The sequence below is a fragment of the Microtus ochrogaster genome, chromosome 1 (assembly GCF_000317375.1).
Source record: "Microtus ochrogaster isolate Prairie Vole_2 chromosome 1, MicOch1.0, whole genome shotgun sequence".
NCBI lineage: Eukaryota > Metazoa > Chordata > Mammalia > Rodentia > Cricetidae > Microtus > Microtus ochrogaster.
In genome coordinates, this window is record NC_022009.1 from 58,199,128 (window position 1) to 58,219,506 (window position 20,379).

The window sequence follows — 20,379 nt, forward strand, 5'->3', positions numbered from 1 at the left end:
AAAAAAAAAAAAAAAGAATAAAGGACAAGCTGGGTTTGGTGGCGCACACTTTTAGTCCTAGCACTTGGGAGGCAGAGGCAGGTGGATCTCTCTGGAGGCCAGCCTGGTCTATATAATAAGTTTCAGGACAGCCAGGGCGATGTAGAGAGACCCTGTCTTAAAACAAACAAAAAATAATGGACGAGCCAGGTGTGATGGGCTGTAAACCCACATTTGGGAGGTAGGGGCAAGAGGACTATGGGCCACCATGCATGGCCCACTTCTTTTTTCTTCTTCCTTGAGCGTCACGGATGCCCACACAATTAGATTATTTGGAGTTCTGCTTTGCTCAGTTAAAATTCACACCCACAGCTCCTCTCTTTACCTGCTACCATACGGCTGACTGAAAACAACATGACAGCGACATGTCAGTCTCAGAAAGGTCCAAACCTTTAACAGGACTGACTTGCCCAGTGACCTAGAATATATACGTTACGCCATTGCCACCTGGTGGCTAAACTGTCTAAGCACAACAAACAAATGTTTAAAGCAGGAAGTCACTTAAAATCCTGACAGAGACTAGCATCATGAGTTCAAAACCAGTCTGGGCTACATAGTTAATATTAGCGCACCTGGGCTAAAGATTGATTTGAGCATAGAGAAGTTGTGTACACTTTTAATCTCAGCAGTGTGTGTGTGTGTGTGTGTGTGTGTGTGTGTGTGTGTGTGCATAGACAGGTGGATCTGTCAGTTTGAGGCTAGCCTGGTCTACATAGTGAGTTCCAGGACATCCAATGCTCAAAAAATAAAAAAAACAAAAGACTTACTTTGTGTCTCAAAACCAATTAATTAATTAACTAATTAAAAACAGAAAAACTAAAAAGTTGCCTTCTTTGCTCGTGTTTCTTTAGAGATGTGTTCTCTCAACCCCGCAGAAACCTGCTGTGCAGTAAGGTCCATCAAAACGTCACATTACAAGTGGCCATTCTCAGCCCGCTGTATCTGAGAGTCAGCTGGCAGCTTTGGAAAACCCTAACCTGGACCTCCCCAAGCCAGGAGTTAAAGAAGGACTTGAGATATGGAGAAAAGAGGAGGAGTACGAAATGTTTAGGAGTGGGAGGTTTCTGAAGCTGGAAGCGGGGTGCGGGGTGGGGGCTCTTCCCTGGAGCCTCCAGAAGCGGCATGACAGCATCTGGATTTCACACGTCTAGCAGCCAGGACAGTGATAGGATAATTCCTGTCACTTTAAATTGTCTAGTTTGTGGCATTTCGTTAGGGCAGTCATGGAAAACTAGTGCACAGCACAAAAGGACCTGCACAGTAGCCTGAATTTTTATACTATGCACTATCAGTGTGTGTGTGTGAGACAGAGGGGGAGAGGGAGAGAGAAAGAAAGAGAGAGAGAGAGAGAGAGAGAGAGAGAGAGAGAGAGAGACAGAGAGACAGAGAGACAGAGAGAGAGAGACAGAGACAGAGACAGAGAGAGGGAGAGGTGTGCATGAGTGCGGGCAGGTGCATGCCACACAAGGGTATGAAACCAGAGGGCAATTTCCAGAATTTGGCTTTCTCCTTCCGCTGTGGTTTGGGGCGTGGCTTGGGTTGTCTGGCTTGCATGAAAAGCACATATGTCAAAACTCACCACACTAAACACCTGATGTGCAGTTTCTTCTATGTCAAACAGAGTCCAATAAATTTGTACTTAAAATAATGCGAATCTGGAGCTGGAGAGATGACTCAGCAGACAAGAGCACCCACAACAGCCTGTACTTCAGCGCCAGGGGACACAGTGTCCTCCTTTGTCCTCTGTGTCGTTCACAAGTGCACACTCCGCCCCACCCAGTGCCACCACAAGCACAGATGTACATGTAAGTACAAATAAAAGAAATCTTAAAAAATAAATTAAAAACAGAAATGTCAGAGGGTAGGGCTCAAAGTGTCAGTATGCTTAAGAGACTTCTGTGCTCTTCTAACCAGGAACTGGGGATAATAGGCGTTTTATTAGAGGGGTCACCTCATTTATTTTGCTTTGAACAAAAAGTACTATTTGGGGGAAACACAGAAGTCCAAAATCACTTCAATAATGCCTGTTTTGGGTGCTTGTGGAGGTTAGAGGACATCATAATTTATTTGAAAGTAGACAAATAAAATTGATCTGCATTTAGCAAATCGCTCCTTGGTTTATACTTCATAATCCCAAATTATAAGCATGCCACAGAAAGTAGGCAGTCCTTTGTCATCCAGATGTCTGTAATGTTCCTAGAAACAAATAATGTAAAGTGTTGGCTATAATACTGGATAACTTTCTGTTTTGTTTTTGAAAGGGGCAATTGCAAGCATGAACCACAGCACCTTGTAAAATATTGTTTTAATATATATCTATAGTAAATAGCATTATAAGATGAATCACCCAGTATCAAATTCCATGTATTGGAAGTCTCATTCCTTGGTATCTCAGAATGTTACTTCCATCGGAGAAACTTTAAACTGAATTTTGTTTGTATTTTTTTTGGTTTTTTTTTTTGGTTTTATCGAGACAGGGTTTCTCTGTGGTTTTGGAGCCTGTCCTGGAACTAGCTCTTGTAGACCAGGCTGGGCTCAAACTCACAAAGATCAACCTGCCTCTGCCTCCCAAGTGCTGGGATTAAAGGCGTGCGCCACCACCGCCCGGCTGAATTTTGTTATTTTTGAGACAAGGTCTCATGCAACTCAAGCTGGTCTTTAACTTGCTATATAAAAGAGAATGACCTTGCACGCCACCTCTCATGTCTCCACCTCCCAGAGAGCTGGAATTACAGGTATAAACTGTCTTATGCAGCTGGGGGACACCCTGAAGTAGTAATGTAGACTCTGGTGGGTTGGCTCAGCACTTGGAAGGCCCTGCCTCAAAAAAAAAAGAAAAGAAAAGAAAAAAGTAAGGTAAAATGAAGTCATAAAATTGTTTGTTGGGGTGGAGAGGTGGCTCAAAGTGCAGACTGTTCTTCCAGAGGACCAGGGTTCAAAACCTAGAAGCCACACGGCAGCTCACAACCACCTACAACTCCAGTTTCAGCGAAATTGGTGTCCTCTTCTGGCCTTCGAGGGCAGTAGGAAGGCAAGTGGTACACAAAACACCTATACACAAAGAATCAATATAGAAGCCATTTTACACCAAGAGGTGCTCAGGAGAAACCAAACCTGCCAAAATCTTGACCTGGGACTTTAGTACCAGTGTCTGTGAGGAAACAAACTGTTGCTGCTTACGGCATTTAGTCTGTGGCATTGTGGCATTTTGTTCTGGTAGCCCTAACAAACTGGTATAAACAGCAACGACACAACAAAATAAAAATCAGGGCCAACAAGATCATTTAGCAGGTGGAAGTACTTGCTGCCAAGGATGACCCCCAAGACCCAAACAGTGGAAGGAGGGCACCAAATCCCACAAGCTGTTCTCTAGCATCTGCATGTGGGCACCAGATGCATGTGCCCAACATGTACAGAAAATAACAAATGCAATTAAACGCTAAAAACAAGGGGCTGTAGCCAGACTATAAAATGCAGAGACCCTGTCTCAAAAATAACTAGCTAAACAAATAAAAAAATAACAACAAGGGGCTGGAGAGATGGTTCAGGGGTTAAGAGCACTGACTGCTCTTCCAGACAACCCAGGTTCAATTCCTGATATCCGCATGTTGGCTCACATCTGTAACTCTAGGTCCAGGGAACCCAGTGGAAACCCAGTGCCCTCTTCTGGCCTTAGTGGGCACCAGGCACACAGTGGTATACAGAAATATAAGCAGGAAGAATGCCCACATACATAAAATGGGATTTAAATTTTAAAAAATTACAAATAAAAACTGATAAAGACACGGTAGCTGAAGTTGTCTCCTAAGGCCCTCGATGGTGATGTTTCTGCCTCCTCACTACCACGCGCTGCCTGGGGAGGTGAAGTTGGGGTCAGCTACACGTGAGCGAAGTGGCATTTTGTTGTTGCTGTGTTCTTTGTTTTGTTGGGGGTTGGTATGCGGATGCTTTCAACTCTGCTTCCCAGACTTCAAAACCTTAGCTTCGAGTATCCTAGGACCAGTTCCCCATGGGTCCCAAAGAAAAAATGTGCACTACCCAGCCACACTCCTTTCTTTTTCCGATTTTTTGTTTGTTTGTTTTTGTTTTTCAAAACAGTCCTAGCTGTCCTATAACTAGCTTTTGTAGACTAGGCTAGCCTCGAACTCAAAGAGATCACTTGCCTCTTCCTCCCAAGGGCTGGGATTAAAGGCATAAACCACCTCCACTGCCCAGCTTGGCTTTTTTGAGACAGGTCTCTCTATGTAGCCCTTACTGTACTGAAATTAGCTATGTAGATCACGCTGGGCTTGGAATCATAGCAATCCTCCTGTTTCTGCCTCCCGAGAGCTAGGAGGTATGCACTGCCACACCTGACATCCCCTTCTGTCGGCTGAGGGCATGGCTCAGTAGAAAGGTGCTTACCTAAGCATGGGGGAGGCTCCAGGTCTGATCTGTAGTATGAGAACAAAAACAGAACCCCAAACCTGAAGCCCCCTGACTTCTCAAGCAAGGTGCTCTTACTTTTGGCCCATGTTAGTCACGTGAACTATTTTCTAGGTACCCACCTGATACATCTAGTCAACAGAACTCAGTGCTCTTGGGTTTTTCTTTGTTCTAGTCTTTAAGACAGATCTTGCTAAGCTGGCCTTGGCCACGCGAGTCTACTGCCTTCATCTTCCCAGGCATGAGGACTACAGTGTGCCATGTCTAGCTTCAACCACCCTCGGTGAGCTAAGCTCTGTGGGAAATACTAAATCACACAACCACAGAATGACGTCCACAAATTCACTAATTCACTGTTTTGTACAAGCAAACAGTGTCATTTGATGGAAAGGACTCAAGCATCCAGAGTGTTGACCTATGAGAGTCCTGGAATCCATCTGGACAGATACTGCGAGATACTCAAATAATCATCCACACCCCTCACGTTCTGTCCTCCAAGACAACTCTTGTCCCGGCAACTCTTCTTCTAACATTTATGTGTGTTTGCGTGCGTGCGTGCGTATGTGCGTGCAAGCCAAAGGACAACCTGTGGAATCAGTCCTTCCTTCCACTATGTGTGTTCTGGTGATCAAACTCGGGTCATTAGACTTGGTGGCAATACCTTTATTGGCTGAGCCATCTTGTGAGCCCCATGCCTATTTTTGAACTCAGTGCCCTCCCCCAGGCATGGGCCACCATGTCTAGCTTTTACATGAAGGTTAGGTATCTACACTCAGGCCCTTGAGCTGACATAGCAGGCCCTTCACCTGGTGAACCATCTTCCTAGTCCTGTGAATAGTTTAACGGAACAGTTACAATTATTCATTTATATATTATCCATTGTCGTTTTAATTATAACAAAACCAAAACATTACAGCAGAGACTGTATGGCTCACGAAGCCCACAATACTCGCCATTTGGCCTTTACAAGAAAAAAATTGTTGCCCTCTGCTCTAGACAAGCAATCTAAGAATACAAAGAAGCCTGTCAGACTCACCTGAGGTGTTGTCTTCTTATACTGGTCACCACCATCTATCACATCCCTCATGATTTTTCCCTTGAGAAATTCATATTCTTCTGGACTCAGATGAATAGACTCTAAGGCTCTACCACAGCTTGAACAATGGCCACTGCAATTACAACGTTTTATATTAAATAATGTCTTGGAAAGTAATTTTTTCTAAAATTAGTAATTCCAAAGCACAAGGAAACAGAAATGTAAGACAAAAAAAAAATTAAAACCTTTGTGCTCATCACATTTTTTTTTCCTTTTTTGTAAACCTCAAAATATCTATCAGTATGCCAGAAAGTCCAGAAAAGAAAATCACCTAGATGAAAAAAATTTTTTTTCTACAAAAATATTTTAGGTATATGTATGCTTTACACTCTTAGAAGAATCACAGCGTGGGGGGGGGGCAGTGGTGGTGCACTTGGGAGGCAGAGGGTATCAGTAAGATATTCACAGTCACCATTATGGTGACAGAGAGAGACGGCAGAAAGAGCTAGGTGAAACTTTTAGTCATTCCTAAAACACAACTAGGTCAGTCTTCTAGGGGCAAACATCACAAAGGTTTAGCATAAGCTCACAGTAACATTTAGAGTACTCCAAAATCTGTCTACATGCCTGTAATCTCAACACACAGAAGCGTAAGGCAGCAGGATTATTGAATGCTTGAAGCCAGCCTGAGCTACAGATGAAGACTCTCAAAACAACAGAGATTTTTCTCCCCTCAAGAACTTTAATTACAAATTCTTGATTATCCTACCCCTAAGATGTCCTTAAACATTTTTTTTAATTATCAGAAGCTTCCCCACCCCAAAGAAGATTTACTTTTAATTATGTATTTGTCTGTGTGGTGTGTGTATGTGTGTGTGTGTGAGTGTCCGTGTATGTGTGTGAGTGTGTGTGTGCAAGTGAGCACGGTGCAGGCAGAGGTCAGGTGAGAGCAGACAATCCCCTGGAACTAGAATTACAGGCAGTTGTGAGCCACCAGATGTGGTTGCTGGGAATGGAGTCAGATCCTATGGAAGAGCAGGAGCAGTTCTTAACCACTGACCCATCTCCAGACCTTCCTACTTCTTTTTTTTTTTCTGGTTTTTTAAGAAAGGATTTCTCCATATAACAGTCCTAGCTTTCCTGGAACTTACTTTATAGATCAGGCTGGCCTCAAAATCACAGAGATCCACCTGCCCCCCTATGTGCTGGGATTAAAGGCATGCGCCACTATTGCCCAGCTGAGAGCTTCCTATTTTTAAGCCAATACCAACAGAACTTACTATATCTGAATCAAACAAATTGAAGACAAATAAGGGTCTTTACCTTCTCTGGACTGTAGTGAACTGTCCTTTCCATTGTCTTCCAGGAATGCTACAAAAAGAGAATACAAAACCAGATTATCAGAATGTTAAAAATTCCTACTAAGTCTAAAGCCAATCACTGTATTTAGACATTCTGTAAGGAAGAGATCTGAAGAGTTCAGAATACTTTCTTCGGATGGCTTTCACAACGACTGCTAGGATGTGGTTGAGGTTAAGGACCAGACAGCATTCTACTGTATCCTTTTGGTTCACCTTCTGACGTAACCCTCCTCTTCCTCAAGTCCTGTCTAAGGGTAGGCCAGATGGTGCATGCCTTTATTTCTAGCACTGAGGGTCAGAGGCAAGCAGATCTCTATGAGTTCAAGACCAGCCTGATCTATACAGAGTGTTCCAGAATAGCCAGGGCTACACAGAGACCCTGTCTCAAACATAACAACAACAACAACAACAAAACTCAAGCCTAAATCTACCTTCATTGGAAGTATGCAAAAACTAGAGAAACCATTTAAACAACACTCAGCTCTAACCATCTTCATAAAGCTGCCAGACATGGCGCCTGCTTGGAGTAATTTCTCTGTTCTCTTGGGCTGCTACTTGTAGACCACTGCCAGGAACGGCATGCCTACTGAGGTTGAGAATGGCATCCTAATAGATACTATGCAGGAAACACACAGTTTTAGTGTAATTGGAGACATCCAAAAGTTATTTATTGATTTGTTCTCAGTCACCATATCCTTACTTCCTATTGATTCTTTTTTTTTAATAATTATTTATTATGTATACAATATTCTGTCTGTGTGTATGCCCGAAGGCCAGAAGAGGGCACCAGACCCCATTACAGATGGTTGTGAGCCACCATGTGGTTGCTGGGAATTGAACTCAGGACCTTTGGAAGAGCAGGCAACGCTCTTAACCTCTGAACCATCTCTCCAGCCCCCTTCCTACTGATTCTTGAACCTATTGCCTTCTTTCCTTCACCAGTTAATTCAGACCTCACGACCTCTTCCCCAAATCTAACATTGCACTCAAACAAATCTCCCCATTTTCAATCTTAATTCCTTCTCCCATCAGACCAGCATTCTTGAAAACAGAATAAACCCTAAGCTCTAAGACTTTCTCACTCTCACTCCTTCTTGGATGCTCAATAAATCTGTTACGATCATCAGACATAATTCCTACCTAAAAGTTCTGCTAACATGATACAAAATAAAAAGAGAAAAAAGAAGGAGCAAGCTTTTAGGAAATGGCCAGACAAAGTTAACGGTGAAGAAAGGAGAATAAAGATTGGAGCAATAAACAGTTATGCGGTTGACGGCATGAGTCAAAGCAAAAGAGAGCCTGGGAGAATAGCCTGACAAGGAAAGATGCAAAATCAAATGGAGGGATGGTTCTCCATTGAGTACCAGGATTGATCAGGAACTGCCCCGTCTACTCTGAGTATCCTAAGTGATGAGACCCAGGGATTTCAAAATAACCGTAAGCACATTATTTACGTCACGACTTTTGAAAATATGATCATTGGGTAAAACGTTTGCTGCACACGCAAGACCAGAGTTCAGATTCCTGGAACCTTGTACAAGCCTGGCATGGAGCCTGTACTTGTAACCCCAGCAACATGGGAGTGGAGACAGGTAGATCTCAGATGAAATGCCAAGTATGCATCCACATACACGTGTGCACACCCCCCATGCACCTAAACCCGTTTCTTGCTCTAATTTCTTGCTATAACATAATTATTCACGTTAGATGTCTCAGAAAATAAGATGAATCGTAGCTTTAAAAGGAAGAAAACTATTATATAAAACAAAAGATGCTGTATAATTTCCTTTTATGTGGTGAATAGAGATTGACACAAATTACTCCTACTACTTTTTTTAAGAGAATATTTTGCTTTAAAAGTAGAATAGTTCTTACCTCAGGATGGGAGAAAGCACAATCTGAATAAAATGAGTCTCATCAACTAATAAACAACACAAAAAAGGGGTCTACTTTAAAAATACAGGTACCAAGAGAAAACACACAAGCAAAATCAAAATTACCTTTCAAACCATGTTTTTATACTGTGTGCAAATGACTCTCCAGGATACAGCTGATTATTCCTTAGATACAAAAGAATGTCCAGTAGTTTGTCCGAATAGTCATCATCATTTATGTCTTTGCCAAAATCAAAGAAGGCTTTTAAAGTTTCCAGCAGAGGAATGAGATTATGACCTACCAGTTCCTGATACAAACTCCAGGCCACATCCACATCCTGATGAAGGAGGGCTCCCTGAATACAGTCATTATAGTTCCTTTTCGAAGGGACCATGACTTTTTTAATGTCTTCTAACAGCAGCAAGGCCTCTCTCCACCTGTCTGAGTGGATCAATCCCCGGATGAGAATGGTGTTAGCCGCAGTTTCTAAACACTTGTACTTGGCTTTCATGATTTCATAGACGTCGATAACTTCTGATGTCTGCTTGTGAGAGACGCAGAGATACAAATACTTGACGAGTAAATTGTACCCTACGATGCCATTGTTCTTTGCTGCGACCCAGGCCAGGAGGGACTTGGCCGCATCTACAGAGCTACTGCTGCGCACCATCTGTGAAATGACCCAGTCTTCAAAACTGGCCTTCCCGTTGAAATCCCCTTTAAGTTTATCCCACTCTTCGGAATTCAGGGGTTTAGTTGGAAGTTCGATCGTGCTCCTCTCATGTGACGGGGCATGCTCTCTCTGCTGGGGGTTGCTAGTTAAGTGCGACCTCTTCTTAGCTGCCCCGGCAGCAAAATAATGATCAGAAGAACCTTGCCTATCGCTGTCATGTCCTTTCTTGAGTGTTCTAGCTTTGGCAAGCAGCAGATTCATTGCTTTCCTATGTGGAGGGGGCGTGGTTTTGACAGAAAACCATCGGTGCTGGTTCCTGGTAATCGTGAGAAAGGAAAAGACAGGCGAGGTCGCAGGGCCCAGCTCTAAGGAAGGGATGCTCGTCCAAAGTTTCGGAAAGCTCCGAAAACCAGGCAAATAGAAGGTCATTCTGCAGTGAGTTGAATGAGGCTTAAAAATAAAGCAGCTCCGCTCTGTTATGGAAAATTACGAGATTGGAGGTTGAAGATAGTTGATGCACAGTTCTTGAAAAGGAGACTTTGTGTTTCTCCCTTACGATCAAATCACGATTGTGCTTTAGGAGTGATTTAAAGGCAAGGAATACATACGAGTTCTCTCCATTAAACAATGATCCTGGGATCTCCAACACCAGTAGCAAGTCCTAAACCAGAAGACCGCACTGGAATCCTGTCACATTCCAATTTTCGAATCTAAGGAAAAAGCACAAAAGGGACCTCTTAGTTTGACTCATGTGCCTCACAACGATCCTGAGGAAGGGCAAGGTACCAAGAGAACTAGAACAGGGAAATAAAGTAATAGCCTCGACCAGGAACCACCAACCGCAGCCCCACGAGCAATAAAAAAGTCTAGGGTCTCTTGCTCAACTTTACATTTTCTACAGGCCTTAAAACGCCTCAAAGAAGAGGGATCGGGGGACGCAGCACAAACATCACAGGGAAGGAAGTGAGGTCCAGAAAGAACTTAGACTTAACTGTATGGAGGGCCGACGAAAGAAGTTCACTTCATTCAACAACTCACCACGCATGCTTAAGGTAGCCATAAATGCGGCAAAAACTACAGTACCCACAAGGCACCGCGCTGAATGAGCCGCCAGGGTCTCGGTGGCTCAATTTCAGGCGTTCTATTGAGTCTGACGAAGAAAAAAGAAAGAAAGGTAGTTTTGAAGCTTTAGTATCCAAGAGGACTGGAAACGACTGCAGAAGTTTCTATTACATCTTTGGAGATTGTCAAGGCTTCCACAGCGAGAACGAAATGTGACGAAAGTGCTTTTCCCAAGTCGGAAAAGAATGGATCCCAGCATCCTGCGGTGCGCACGCGCCAAAGGCCCGCCTCCAAGAACACACGCGGGCTTCTTATTGGCCTTTAGGATAGGGTTTGGTGAGTTGGGATACTCTTATGAAGGAGAATAATTTTTCGTCTATTTCACGTCTGCTTTTCTCCCCTGCTAGCGTGATCGCCGGGTCTGGAACAGATACAGCATTCGAGCTTTTGCCTCTGGAGCTACGGCTTCCGCCCGTGTCCAAGATGGCTTCCCGGCGTCCTTCTTCCACCTGCCTTGGTGGCGTCTGACGTCGGAGCTGGTAGTGGGTGGAGCGGTTAACAACCCGCAAATGTAGGGTCCTCTGAGCGGGAGTCAGCCATGGACTGGAAAGACGTGCTCCGCCGGCGCTTAGCGTCGCCCAACACGAATTCAAAGCGTGAGTTCGGGAGGGACAGCCCGCCGGATAGCCCGCCCCAGGCCAAGAGGTGGCGGGTGGCGGAGGGGGGTGAATAGGGCAGGGAGGAGGAAGGGCGAGTGACACTTTCCGCGTCTGGTAAACTTATCTGACAATAGACAGTGAGTGCAGTGTGCTTTCAGCGGTCTGCGGAGGAGTGACCCAAACTTTCCTGGTAAATCGAAAAGCTCAGCCGTGGCACCCGTTTTCCACGATCTTAGGCTTTTGCGGAATAACTGAGAACCTTGGTGCCCTTCGATCTTACCAAGACCTATTTGTTTATCCTTATAGCTTCCCCCCTCGAGCCCTGGTCAGTCTTGACTTACTGGCCCTCCTTGCCCCAGTTTCCCGAGTGCCAGCGCCTTTTAACTATCACTTTTCACATACCCCTCCATTTTAAATATCATTAATCCGTTTTCCATTGTTCGTTCCCCGGCCCTTCACACTTTGTTTGCCCATCGGTCTGGTTAAATTCTTCCAGTTCCACACCAACACCCAGGCAGTTGAAATGGGCTAAAGGAAAACAGGAGCTAGAGAGATGGCTCTGCCATCAAAGGCTAGACTGACAACCAAAAAGAAAAACAGACTGGGCGGTGGTTGCGCACGCCTTTAATCCCAGCACTCGGGAGGCAGAGGCAGGCAGATCTCTGTGAGTTCGAGACCAGCCTGGTCTACAAGAGCTAGTTCCAGGACAGGCTCCAAAGCCACAGAGAAACCCTGTCTCGAAAAACCAAAAAAATCCTAGAGAAGCTAAATAAGAAGGTGAATCCAAAGACAAACATATAGGCATCCCCCTGAATATTAACCTTCATCAGACGATGAAAGGAGACAGAGACAGAGACCCAAATTGGAGCACCGGACAGAAATCTCAAGGTCCAAATCAGGAGCAGAAGGAGGGGGAGCACGAGCAAGGAACTCAGGACCGCGAGGGGTACACCCACATTCTGAGACAATGGGGATGTTCTTTCGGGAATTCACCAAGGCCAGCTGGCCTGAGTCTGAAAAAGCATGGGATAAAACCGGACTTGCTGAACATAGTGGACAATGAGGACTACAGAGAACTCAAGAACAAGGGCAATGGGTTTTTGATCCTACTGCACGTGCTGGCTTTGGGGGGGCCTGGGCAGTTTGGATGCTCAACTTACTAAACCTGGATGGAGGTGGGCGGTCCTTGGACTTCCCACAGGTCAGGGAACCCTGATGGCTCTTCAAGCTGAGGAGGGAGAGGGACTTAATCGGGGGAGGGGGAGGGAAATGGAAGGCGGTGGCGGGGAGGAGGCAGAAATCCTCAATAAATAAATAAAAAAAAAAAAGAAAAGAAAAACCAAAAAAAGAAGAACAGAACCATGGTGAGTTCTCACTTAGAATCCATGTCCGCTAAACTAAAGTATATTTTAGTCGCATCTGCAGGAAGAGCATTTGATCTTCCACACTTAATTCCTCTCATCCTCCCAAATCTCCAGTCTGCCCTCCTCATTGCTCACTATAGTTGGTGTACTTGTTTTCAAATAGGATCTCAAAGAGGAATTAGAGGCAGTTAAAGGAGAACCTCAGCTCCTTCCAGTTACCATTGCTCTCAGATGCTAGGTATTAATTCTTATATCCAACCTTCGCCTTTAACTTGAATTGTCACCTTAAAATGAATTGTCACCAGGTAGTGGTGGCGCACGCCTTTAATCCAGGCTCTCAGGAGGCAGAGGCAGGTGGATCTCTGAGTTCAAGACTAACCTGGTCAACAGATAGACTTCCAGGACAGCTAAGGAGAGCTACACAGAAACCGTGTCTTTAGAAGAGAATTATCTGTACCTCTCCTGGAGTCCCTCCAGTCCCTCCTTAGGTCACATCCCTTCTCTAGATCCACTGGCTTCTCTTCAGTTTGTTCCTCTCATACATTATTGGCTTCTCCTTTTCTCCGCCATCATTTCCCTTATCACTTACAAACATGTAATAGCCTGCGTGCATGTATGTATACCATGTTTGTGCAGTGTCTGCTGAATGAAAATGAGGACGTGACTTTTCCTAGGTCTGGTTGAGGAGATGGTCTTTTTGTAGATTTGAGGGAGAGTTCAGCCAGATGCATCTGGAAGGCTCCAGACTGAGTGTGGCCAGCAGAGTAGACCGGGCCATGAGAGGGGAGAGAGGGAGAGAAGACAGTTGGGGGCAGGCGGACCAAGAGTGCACATGGGAGCCAAGAGCAGAGCCACTGGAGCATCATAGCCAAAATGGATGAGTTCTCTAGGGTCGGAAGCTAGAGGAAAGGGAGCCCAGCCCCTCGACTGGGGACCTTTAGGTACTGGGTAATGCTGAGAGCGGTCCTGAATCAGCTTTGAAATGATAATAGGCACCTCAGTTCGTCCCTAAGCTTATTTGAGACCAAACCCTGCAAAGGCCAGAGGAGGGTGTTGGATCCTCTGGAACAGGACTTAGACTTGGTTGTGGGCTGCCATGTGGGTGCTGGGAAACAAACCCAAGCCCTCTACAAGAGCAGCAAACCTACTGAGTTTTACTACTCTTAATCCTACTGAGTCATCTCTCCAGCTCCCCACTAATGTTTGCCACATTTCTCTTCGCCTTTACTAGGGATGCTGCCTCTGCGCCATGGGTGTATTGCAAATTATCTGGATTGTCTGGATAGTATTAATAGCTCCTCCTTAAGGCTATTGCCGTCAGCGTAGTAGATCCCATCCGTGCGGCAAATCTCCTTTGCCTACCAAGGATGTGTTATTAAGGATAACCCGTCACCTGTGTCATCAGGCTTTCTTAAATAATTTTCATAAGCAAATAAACATGCTGGTATTTTTCCCGGTTGACAAACGTTCTCAGGCCGGGTACATGCCTGTAGACGCCATCTCTTCAGAGTCAGAAGCAGGAAAACAAATGCAAGTTCAGTGCTAGGCTAGTCTATAAATAGTTCCAGGTCAGCCGGGAATGCTAATCACACCTGTCTCAAAAAAAAAAAAAAAAGTAAAAGAAAAAACATAGCAACACTCTAAAACTTCATGGCTAAAACTGCTCTTGTCTATTATTTCTGCTTGTGAAGAATCCTTAGTGACCTTTATTTGTGAGATTTTGCAATTTTCTCCATAGTACCAAGCCATACTAAAGAAACCGTAGGCTTGGTTCAAGGTTAAAGGTTAACATGACAAGTACGAAAACTGCCCTAAAAAGTGAAGTGCTGAAGAATCAGTCCCTGGCGTCATCTCTGGAAGAAAATGAAACAAAAATGGTTTTGGGAAACTCAATGGCAGAATTGAAGAAGCCAGTGCGCTGGAATGCAGATATGGCCCCAGGCTCTGAGGGATCAGAGGGGAGCTGGAAGTGTGTTAGAGCTTGTGCCTTCCGAGGGAGCTGGCAGAGAGCTGTGATCTAGCCATGGTCACTCTCCTCTGTAATCCCAGCTCCGGAGGCCAGCCTGAGGGACAGAGTTTAAAAACAATAAGCTTGGGAATCTGGAGGAGGAGCTCGGGGTAGAGTGCTTTCATAGTGTGCACACTTCCCTGGGATTGGAGCCTCAGTAAATACGGTCTCCGCCGATGTTTACTCTAGATGAGGAAAATGGCTCTAAGAGAAAGTTACCTGTCAACAGCAGGCAGGTTGAAGGACAATAGAGCACTGAGTTTTGAGCCTCCGACAGCTTTGTTCTTCATTTTTTTCTGAAAGAGGAACCGTGGTCATGAGGTTGAAATTGTATGAGGTCTGGGGCTGTGCTTGTCTTGCTTCCTCTAGCCACAGTGTCCAGTACGGGACCTGTACAGTAGGTACTTGGGCGTTTCAGTTCCTGTTTCTGGCACAGAGAGTTGAAGCAGAGCTCTGTATTGCTTCACTGAACTGTCATCCTAGCCCTAGCGATGGTAGGATGAATTGAAAGACCTCACGGGTTTTTAAATGAGACCGGGACTTGAAGAGGCAAGCTTCAGTGCTAAATACAAGTACAGGGAACACACTGATTCTCAACACACTGGACAGTCCAGTGACTGAAGGGAGGCTAGGTCAGTGGAAGGCTGTATTTCAAGTTAGTATGTTCGGTGTCTAAGCACAGTTTTGAAGGCCTATTCGCCACTGCAGATATTTTAACTAGACTTTAATGTATAAGCTGTCCTGAGAAAAATAATATTTGTTGTTTGTGCTTTTCTTGCATTAATTTTTCTTCCCTGTGTTGTTACTAGGGAAAAAAAGCGAACAAGAATTAAAAGATGAAGAAATGGATTTATTTACCAAATACTATTCCGAATGGAAAGGAGGTAGCAAAAACACAGACGCATTCTATAAGACCATTCCCCGGTTTTATTACAGGGTAAGTGATATCTAAGTGGTATTTCTGTATCTGTAAATGAAATGTAATTTCAAAAATGCAATCCAAAGCATATATTTTTGTAATAGGGTATTAAATTGAACATTTTTATATTTTATTACCCTTGATTTATCACTGTGATAAAACACTTTGAAGCCACTAAGATCTTGGACCAATAAGTTGGTACAAGAAGGCAGTTATCCCTTTTCTGAGCTTTAGGCTCTTCCAATTGTTATTATAGAGATGAGTAGTGAGTAGTAATGTAGTCTCAGCAGGCATGCTGACTACCCAGACTGTGAAGCTAGTTCTATTTAATTTGATATTGACATAAGGTGACTTTTGGAATGTGTTTTTAGTTGCCAGCGGAAGACGAAGTCTTACTACAGAAATTAAGAGAGGAATCTAGAGCCGTATTTCTACAGAGGAAAAGCAGAGAACTCCTAGATAATGAAGAATTACAGGTACGAGTGAAGTCAAGTGGTTTTAGATGTTGCCCGTTTCTTTCGTGCAGAAGTTTGCTATGTGTCTTTGAATTATTGCTCCAGAGTAGTTTTCTGAAGGAGGGTGTGTGTGTGCATCAGAATCAGATGCTGAGCTTGCATGGCCTGGTTTCCAAGGACAGTTTCTTTTCTTTTCTTTTCCTTTTTTGGTTTTTCGAGTCAGAGTTTCTCTGTAGCTTTGGAGCCTGTTCTGGAATTAGCCCTTGTAGACCAAGCTAGGCTCGAACTCACAGAGATCTGCCTGCCTCTGCCTCCTGAGTGTTGGGATTAAAAGCATGTGCCACCACCGCCTGGCAATGTTTTGTTTCTTAGGTTTCCACATAATCCTAGCAGTTATCAAGGTTTGGGAAACACTATAGTACTGTCCACTGCAGAAGTTCAAATCCAACCACCCTGCCATGGTGTGACTTTGGTCAACGGACTTGATAACTTCATGCTTCAGTTTTCGTGTGTAGAGATAGCTGCCCATATTAGATAGTTATGAATTAAAGAAGCAATGTACTTGACAGCTTAAAAATTTAGCAGGCACAATAAGTGTCAATTATTTTTATTAGTAGTAGTCAAAATAATGGGGCATAAATTCATTTTAACTTTTTAGATAGAAATGATGCATTTACATTCTTAAATCTATTGTTAACTTATAACATCTTCATTTCCCTAATTTTCTTCAGAATTTATGGTTTTTGCTGGATAAACACCAGATACCACCTATGATTGGAGAGGAAGCAATGATCAATTATGAAAATTTTTTGAAGGTTGGTGAAAAGGCTGGACCAAAGTGCAAGTAAGAATAATGTGATTTAAAGAGGAAAGTGTGTTTAGCATTTTTCTTGCCCGAGGGTCAATGGAGCTGAAGTCAATGGTGTGACATTTGACTTGCTACGTGAAGTGGCTGAAGTGTGATAAAATTATTTAGAGTCAAGGAAAAGTTGGAGGCTGGAGGGATGGCTTCGTCTGTCAGATTCCCAGCAGTTATGTAAAAGCAGGGTGCAGTAGCACTGTGTGCAGCTTCCAGTGTTGATAGAACAGAGGCTGGCAGATCCGGGAAGTTCACTGATCAGCCTGCTAGTCAGATCAGTGAGCTCGAAGTCAGTGAGAGAATCTGTCTCAAAAATAGGGTGGAGAGCTTGAGGAAGACAGCTGCCATCCACCTCTGCTTCTTCATGTACCACATGGCACCTATGCTCACCACCACACCATCATACACTGTGCCGTGCATATAAAATGTTGGTGTGGAGTGATAAAGAGAAATAATACAAAGCTCAGTGTGGTGATGCCTATTGTAAGCCCAGCACAAGAGAGATTGATGCAGGAAGATAATCACAAATTCAGGGCCAGCCTGGGCTCCATAGTAAATTCCTGTCTCAGATGAAAGAGAAAAATAGGACACATTGGGCGTGGTAGTACACACCTTAATCCCAGTACTCGGGAAACTAAAGCATTCAACTTAATGAAGTATAATAAAACTTATAGCAAGAAAAAAATGCCACTGAGTGTGGTGGCACACACCTTAACCCCAGACTCAGTGGGCAGAAGCAGGTGAATCTCTGTGACTTTGAAGCCACCCCACTCTACATAGCGAATTCCAGGCTACCCCGAGCTATATAGTGAGACCCTGTCACAAAAGAGGGAACTAGAGGGGGGAGAGACTGCAGGTGCTGGACGGGGGTACCAAGTTGGGCACGCACCTCTCATTTGGCACTCTAGAAACTGAGGCAGGAGGATTGTAAGTTCAAAGTTAGTTTGTGCTGTGCTGCATAGCAAAAAAGAAATAAGAATAAGCAAAATAATGCCGCTTAATGATTCTATGTCTTCATTCCTTTTTTTAATTAATTTGTTTATTTTTCATGTGTTGATGTTTTGCTTGCATGTATGTCTGTGTGAGGGTGTTAGATCCACTGGAACTGGAGTTAGGGACAGTTGTGAGCTGCCATGTGGGGGCTGGGAATTGAACCCAGTCCTCTGGAAGAGCAGCCAGTGCTCTTAACCTTTGAGCCATCTCTTCAGCCCTCTTCATTCCTTTTTAACACAGCAAAGATGTGCTTTTTCCTGCTTATATAGTCTTTTAAATATAAATATAAATCAGATTCACTTACTATAAAGCCAGTTTTAAGGGCACACAAAAGGTAAACAAATGATAAATTAAACTCAGCCATCCAGAGCTGTTATAGGTAGAAGACAGAGTATGTGTCTGCACCAGATAGCTGGCCCTGAGGTGGTGGCTTCACAGCCAGACTGTATAGTGTATAAATGCCATGGTAGACATTTTGGGATGTGTAGTGCTTAATGATAATTTATATACTTACATGCTCCTTACAGTAACCCACATCCACTTAAGCACATAGTATTTTCAATTTGTGGTTATATGACCATGACATTCCTTTTAGACAAACTCTTTATAGTTTTTAAACTATTAATGCTGGTCAGCATTTTGAAATATAAACTATTAAGATTATGGATAACCTTTTAAATACTACATACATCATGACGAGTATATTAAATCGCTTACACTGTATCTAATGTCCTAGGAGAATTTACTACAATATACTTCGAGCAGACAACAGTAGGACGTGCTCAGCGATTGATCCCATGGGTAGAATTACGGTCATGATTTTAGTGTCTGTTTCTCTGTCTTACTAGACTAGAAATGTTACCTTTACAGAACATGGTGGTGCAACCACCTCAGGAGTACAATGGTTCTTCTGCTGGCTGTTACAGGTGTCAGTGTGACCACTATCACTATGTAAACAAAGTCGGAGCCAATTCTCATCAGAAGTGCTGGTGGTGTGTGCAGGTGCCTTTAAAGATAGATCCCCAAGAAAGCAACAGAGATGAAAGAAAAACCAAAAAAGATTCTGCTGAGAAAAATGTTCTTTTTGATGTTGTTGTTGGTTTGGCTTGGTTTGCTTTGATTTGAATCAAAGCCTATCCCAGGCTGACCTGAAACTCACTTGTAGCCCAGGCTCATGTGTCAGCCTCTTGAGTGCTGGAAGTGTAGCATGCACAATCAGCTACCCATTTTCTTCTAAACACATTTCTGATGCTGAGAGTGTCTGTGGACTTCATATTAAAAGGGAACTCTTTTTGTTTTGTTTTTCTTTTCTTTTTTTCTTTTTCAATAAGGGTTTCTCTGTGTATCTTTGGCTGTCCTGGAACTAGCTCTGTAGACCAGACTGGCTCGAAGTCACAGAGATCCTCCTGCCTCTGTCTCCCAAGTGCTGGGATTAAAGGCATGCACCACAACCACCTGGCGCTTAAAATGAACTCTTTAGCTGGGTATGGTGGCATGTGTCTTTCATCCCAACTTGGAAGGCAGAGGCAAGCAAATCTCTTGAGTTCAAAGCCAGCTAGGGATATACAGTGAGATTCTGTTTCAAAAACAACAACAACAAAATAGGAATTCTGGGAGAGGGGGTGTTTTCTCACTCATTTGACCAATCTCATACTCAACTGGAGTCTTTATTGTCTCTTAACTTTGATTTTTAATTGTATGAGTTTATGTTGTTTGCTAATTCCTAAAGATGTCATTTTTGTACTATGCTGGTAGACCGTTTTAATTTTATTTCCTTTTTTAGGCAATTTTTTACTGCAAAAGTCTTTGCCAAGCTGCTTCATACAGACTCATATGGGAGAATTTCCATCATGCAGTTCTTTAACTACGTCATGCGAAAAGGTGATTCGTTGTGTGTGTGAGTTTGAACTTTTGTCTGGGAATCAAGTAGGTGTTGGTCTGTGCTTTTCTGTTACTTCTCCCATGGGACATGCTTTTTTCCTGTGCGCTTATGGTTCTGCTGTGCAACATACAGAGGTATGATTTTCTGTATTAAAATTGAATTCATTATTGTAAACAAAAACCTTGTGTACCCCAAGGACGGTGGCAAAGTAGAGATATCAAAAGCAGATACACTTTTTTTCTCAGTCACATGTACCCTCCCCAGAGGGCCTTTCCCAGTCAGCTCTGTCCTGTCGCCCTAATGTCCCCACTTTGTTGAAGTGGATGTCTAATGTTGGTGTGAAGGAACAGATTTACACACGAGGTGGAAAGGTGTGATCCCGAGGGCTTCACACAGTGTTGCACAAGTCTGTTGTGGTTGGCGATAAAATATTGAGACTCCTTAAGCTTAAAGGGCTAGCTAGTTCCTGATCTGCTGAGATCGCTGCCATTTAAGTAAAACAGCTGTTTGTGGGCTGGAGAGATGGCTCAGTGCTTAAGAGCACTGACTGCTCTTCCAGAGGACCCGGGTTCAATTCCCAGCACCCACATGGTGCTCACAGCTGTCTGTAATTACAGTTCCAGGAACCCGACACCCATGGCAAAACACGTGTACACATGAAAATAAAAATAAGAACAACAAAAGAGCGCTGATTCATCAATCAGCACAGCTCCAATAGAGCGCGGATTCATCAATCGGCACAGCTCCATAGAGCGCTGATTCATCAATC

General features: G+C 43.8%; 2 protein-coding genes across 3 annotated transcripts in view; one reads left to right on the plus strand and one right to left on the minus strand.

Moving 5' to 3' along the window:
- The window catches only part of Kiaa0391 (KIAA0391 ortholog), an 88,597-nt gene extending 78,098 nt beyond the window's left edge, over positions 1-10,499 (minus strand). Inside the window, exons 1-4 of the mRNA XM_005343725.3 lie at positions 10,402-10,499; positions 8,862-10,119; positions 6,824-6,871; positions 5,501-5,633 (exon numbers count right to left, since the gene is read on the minus strand). Coding sequence (XP_005343782.1) covers positions 5,501-5,633; positions 6,824-6,871; positions 8,862-9,838 — 1,158 coding nt within the window. The 5' untranslated portion in view covers positions 9,839-10,119; positions 10,402-10,499. The remainder of the gene's footprint in view (positions 1-5,500; positions 5,634-6,823; positions 6,872-8,861; positions 10,120-10,401) is intronic.
- Positions 10,500-10,694: 195 nt separating this feature from the next.
- The window catches only part of Ppp2r3c (protein phosphatase 2 regulatory subunit B''gamma), a 23,174-nt gene continuing 13,489 nt past the window's right edge, over positions 10,695-20,379 (plus strand). The window contains exons 1-6 of one of the 2 annotated variants that reach the window (XM_026781853.1): positions 10,695-10,807; positions 10,879-11,127; positions 15,312-15,439; positions 15,793-15,897; positions 16,608-16,720; positions 19,512-19,609. In XM_026781853.1, the coding sequence (XP_026637654.1) occupies positions 11,070-11,127; positions 15,312-15,439; positions 15,793-15,897; positions 16,608-16,720; positions 19,512-19,609 (502 nt within the window). In that variant the 5' untranslated portion in view covers positions 10,695-10,807; positions 10,879-11,069. Of the gene's footprint in view, positions 11,128-15,311; positions 15,440-15,792; positions 15,898-16,607; positions 16,721-19,511; positions 19,610-20,379 lie in introns of both variants that reach the window. The other variant, XM_013347246.2, reaches the window with a different exon arrangement.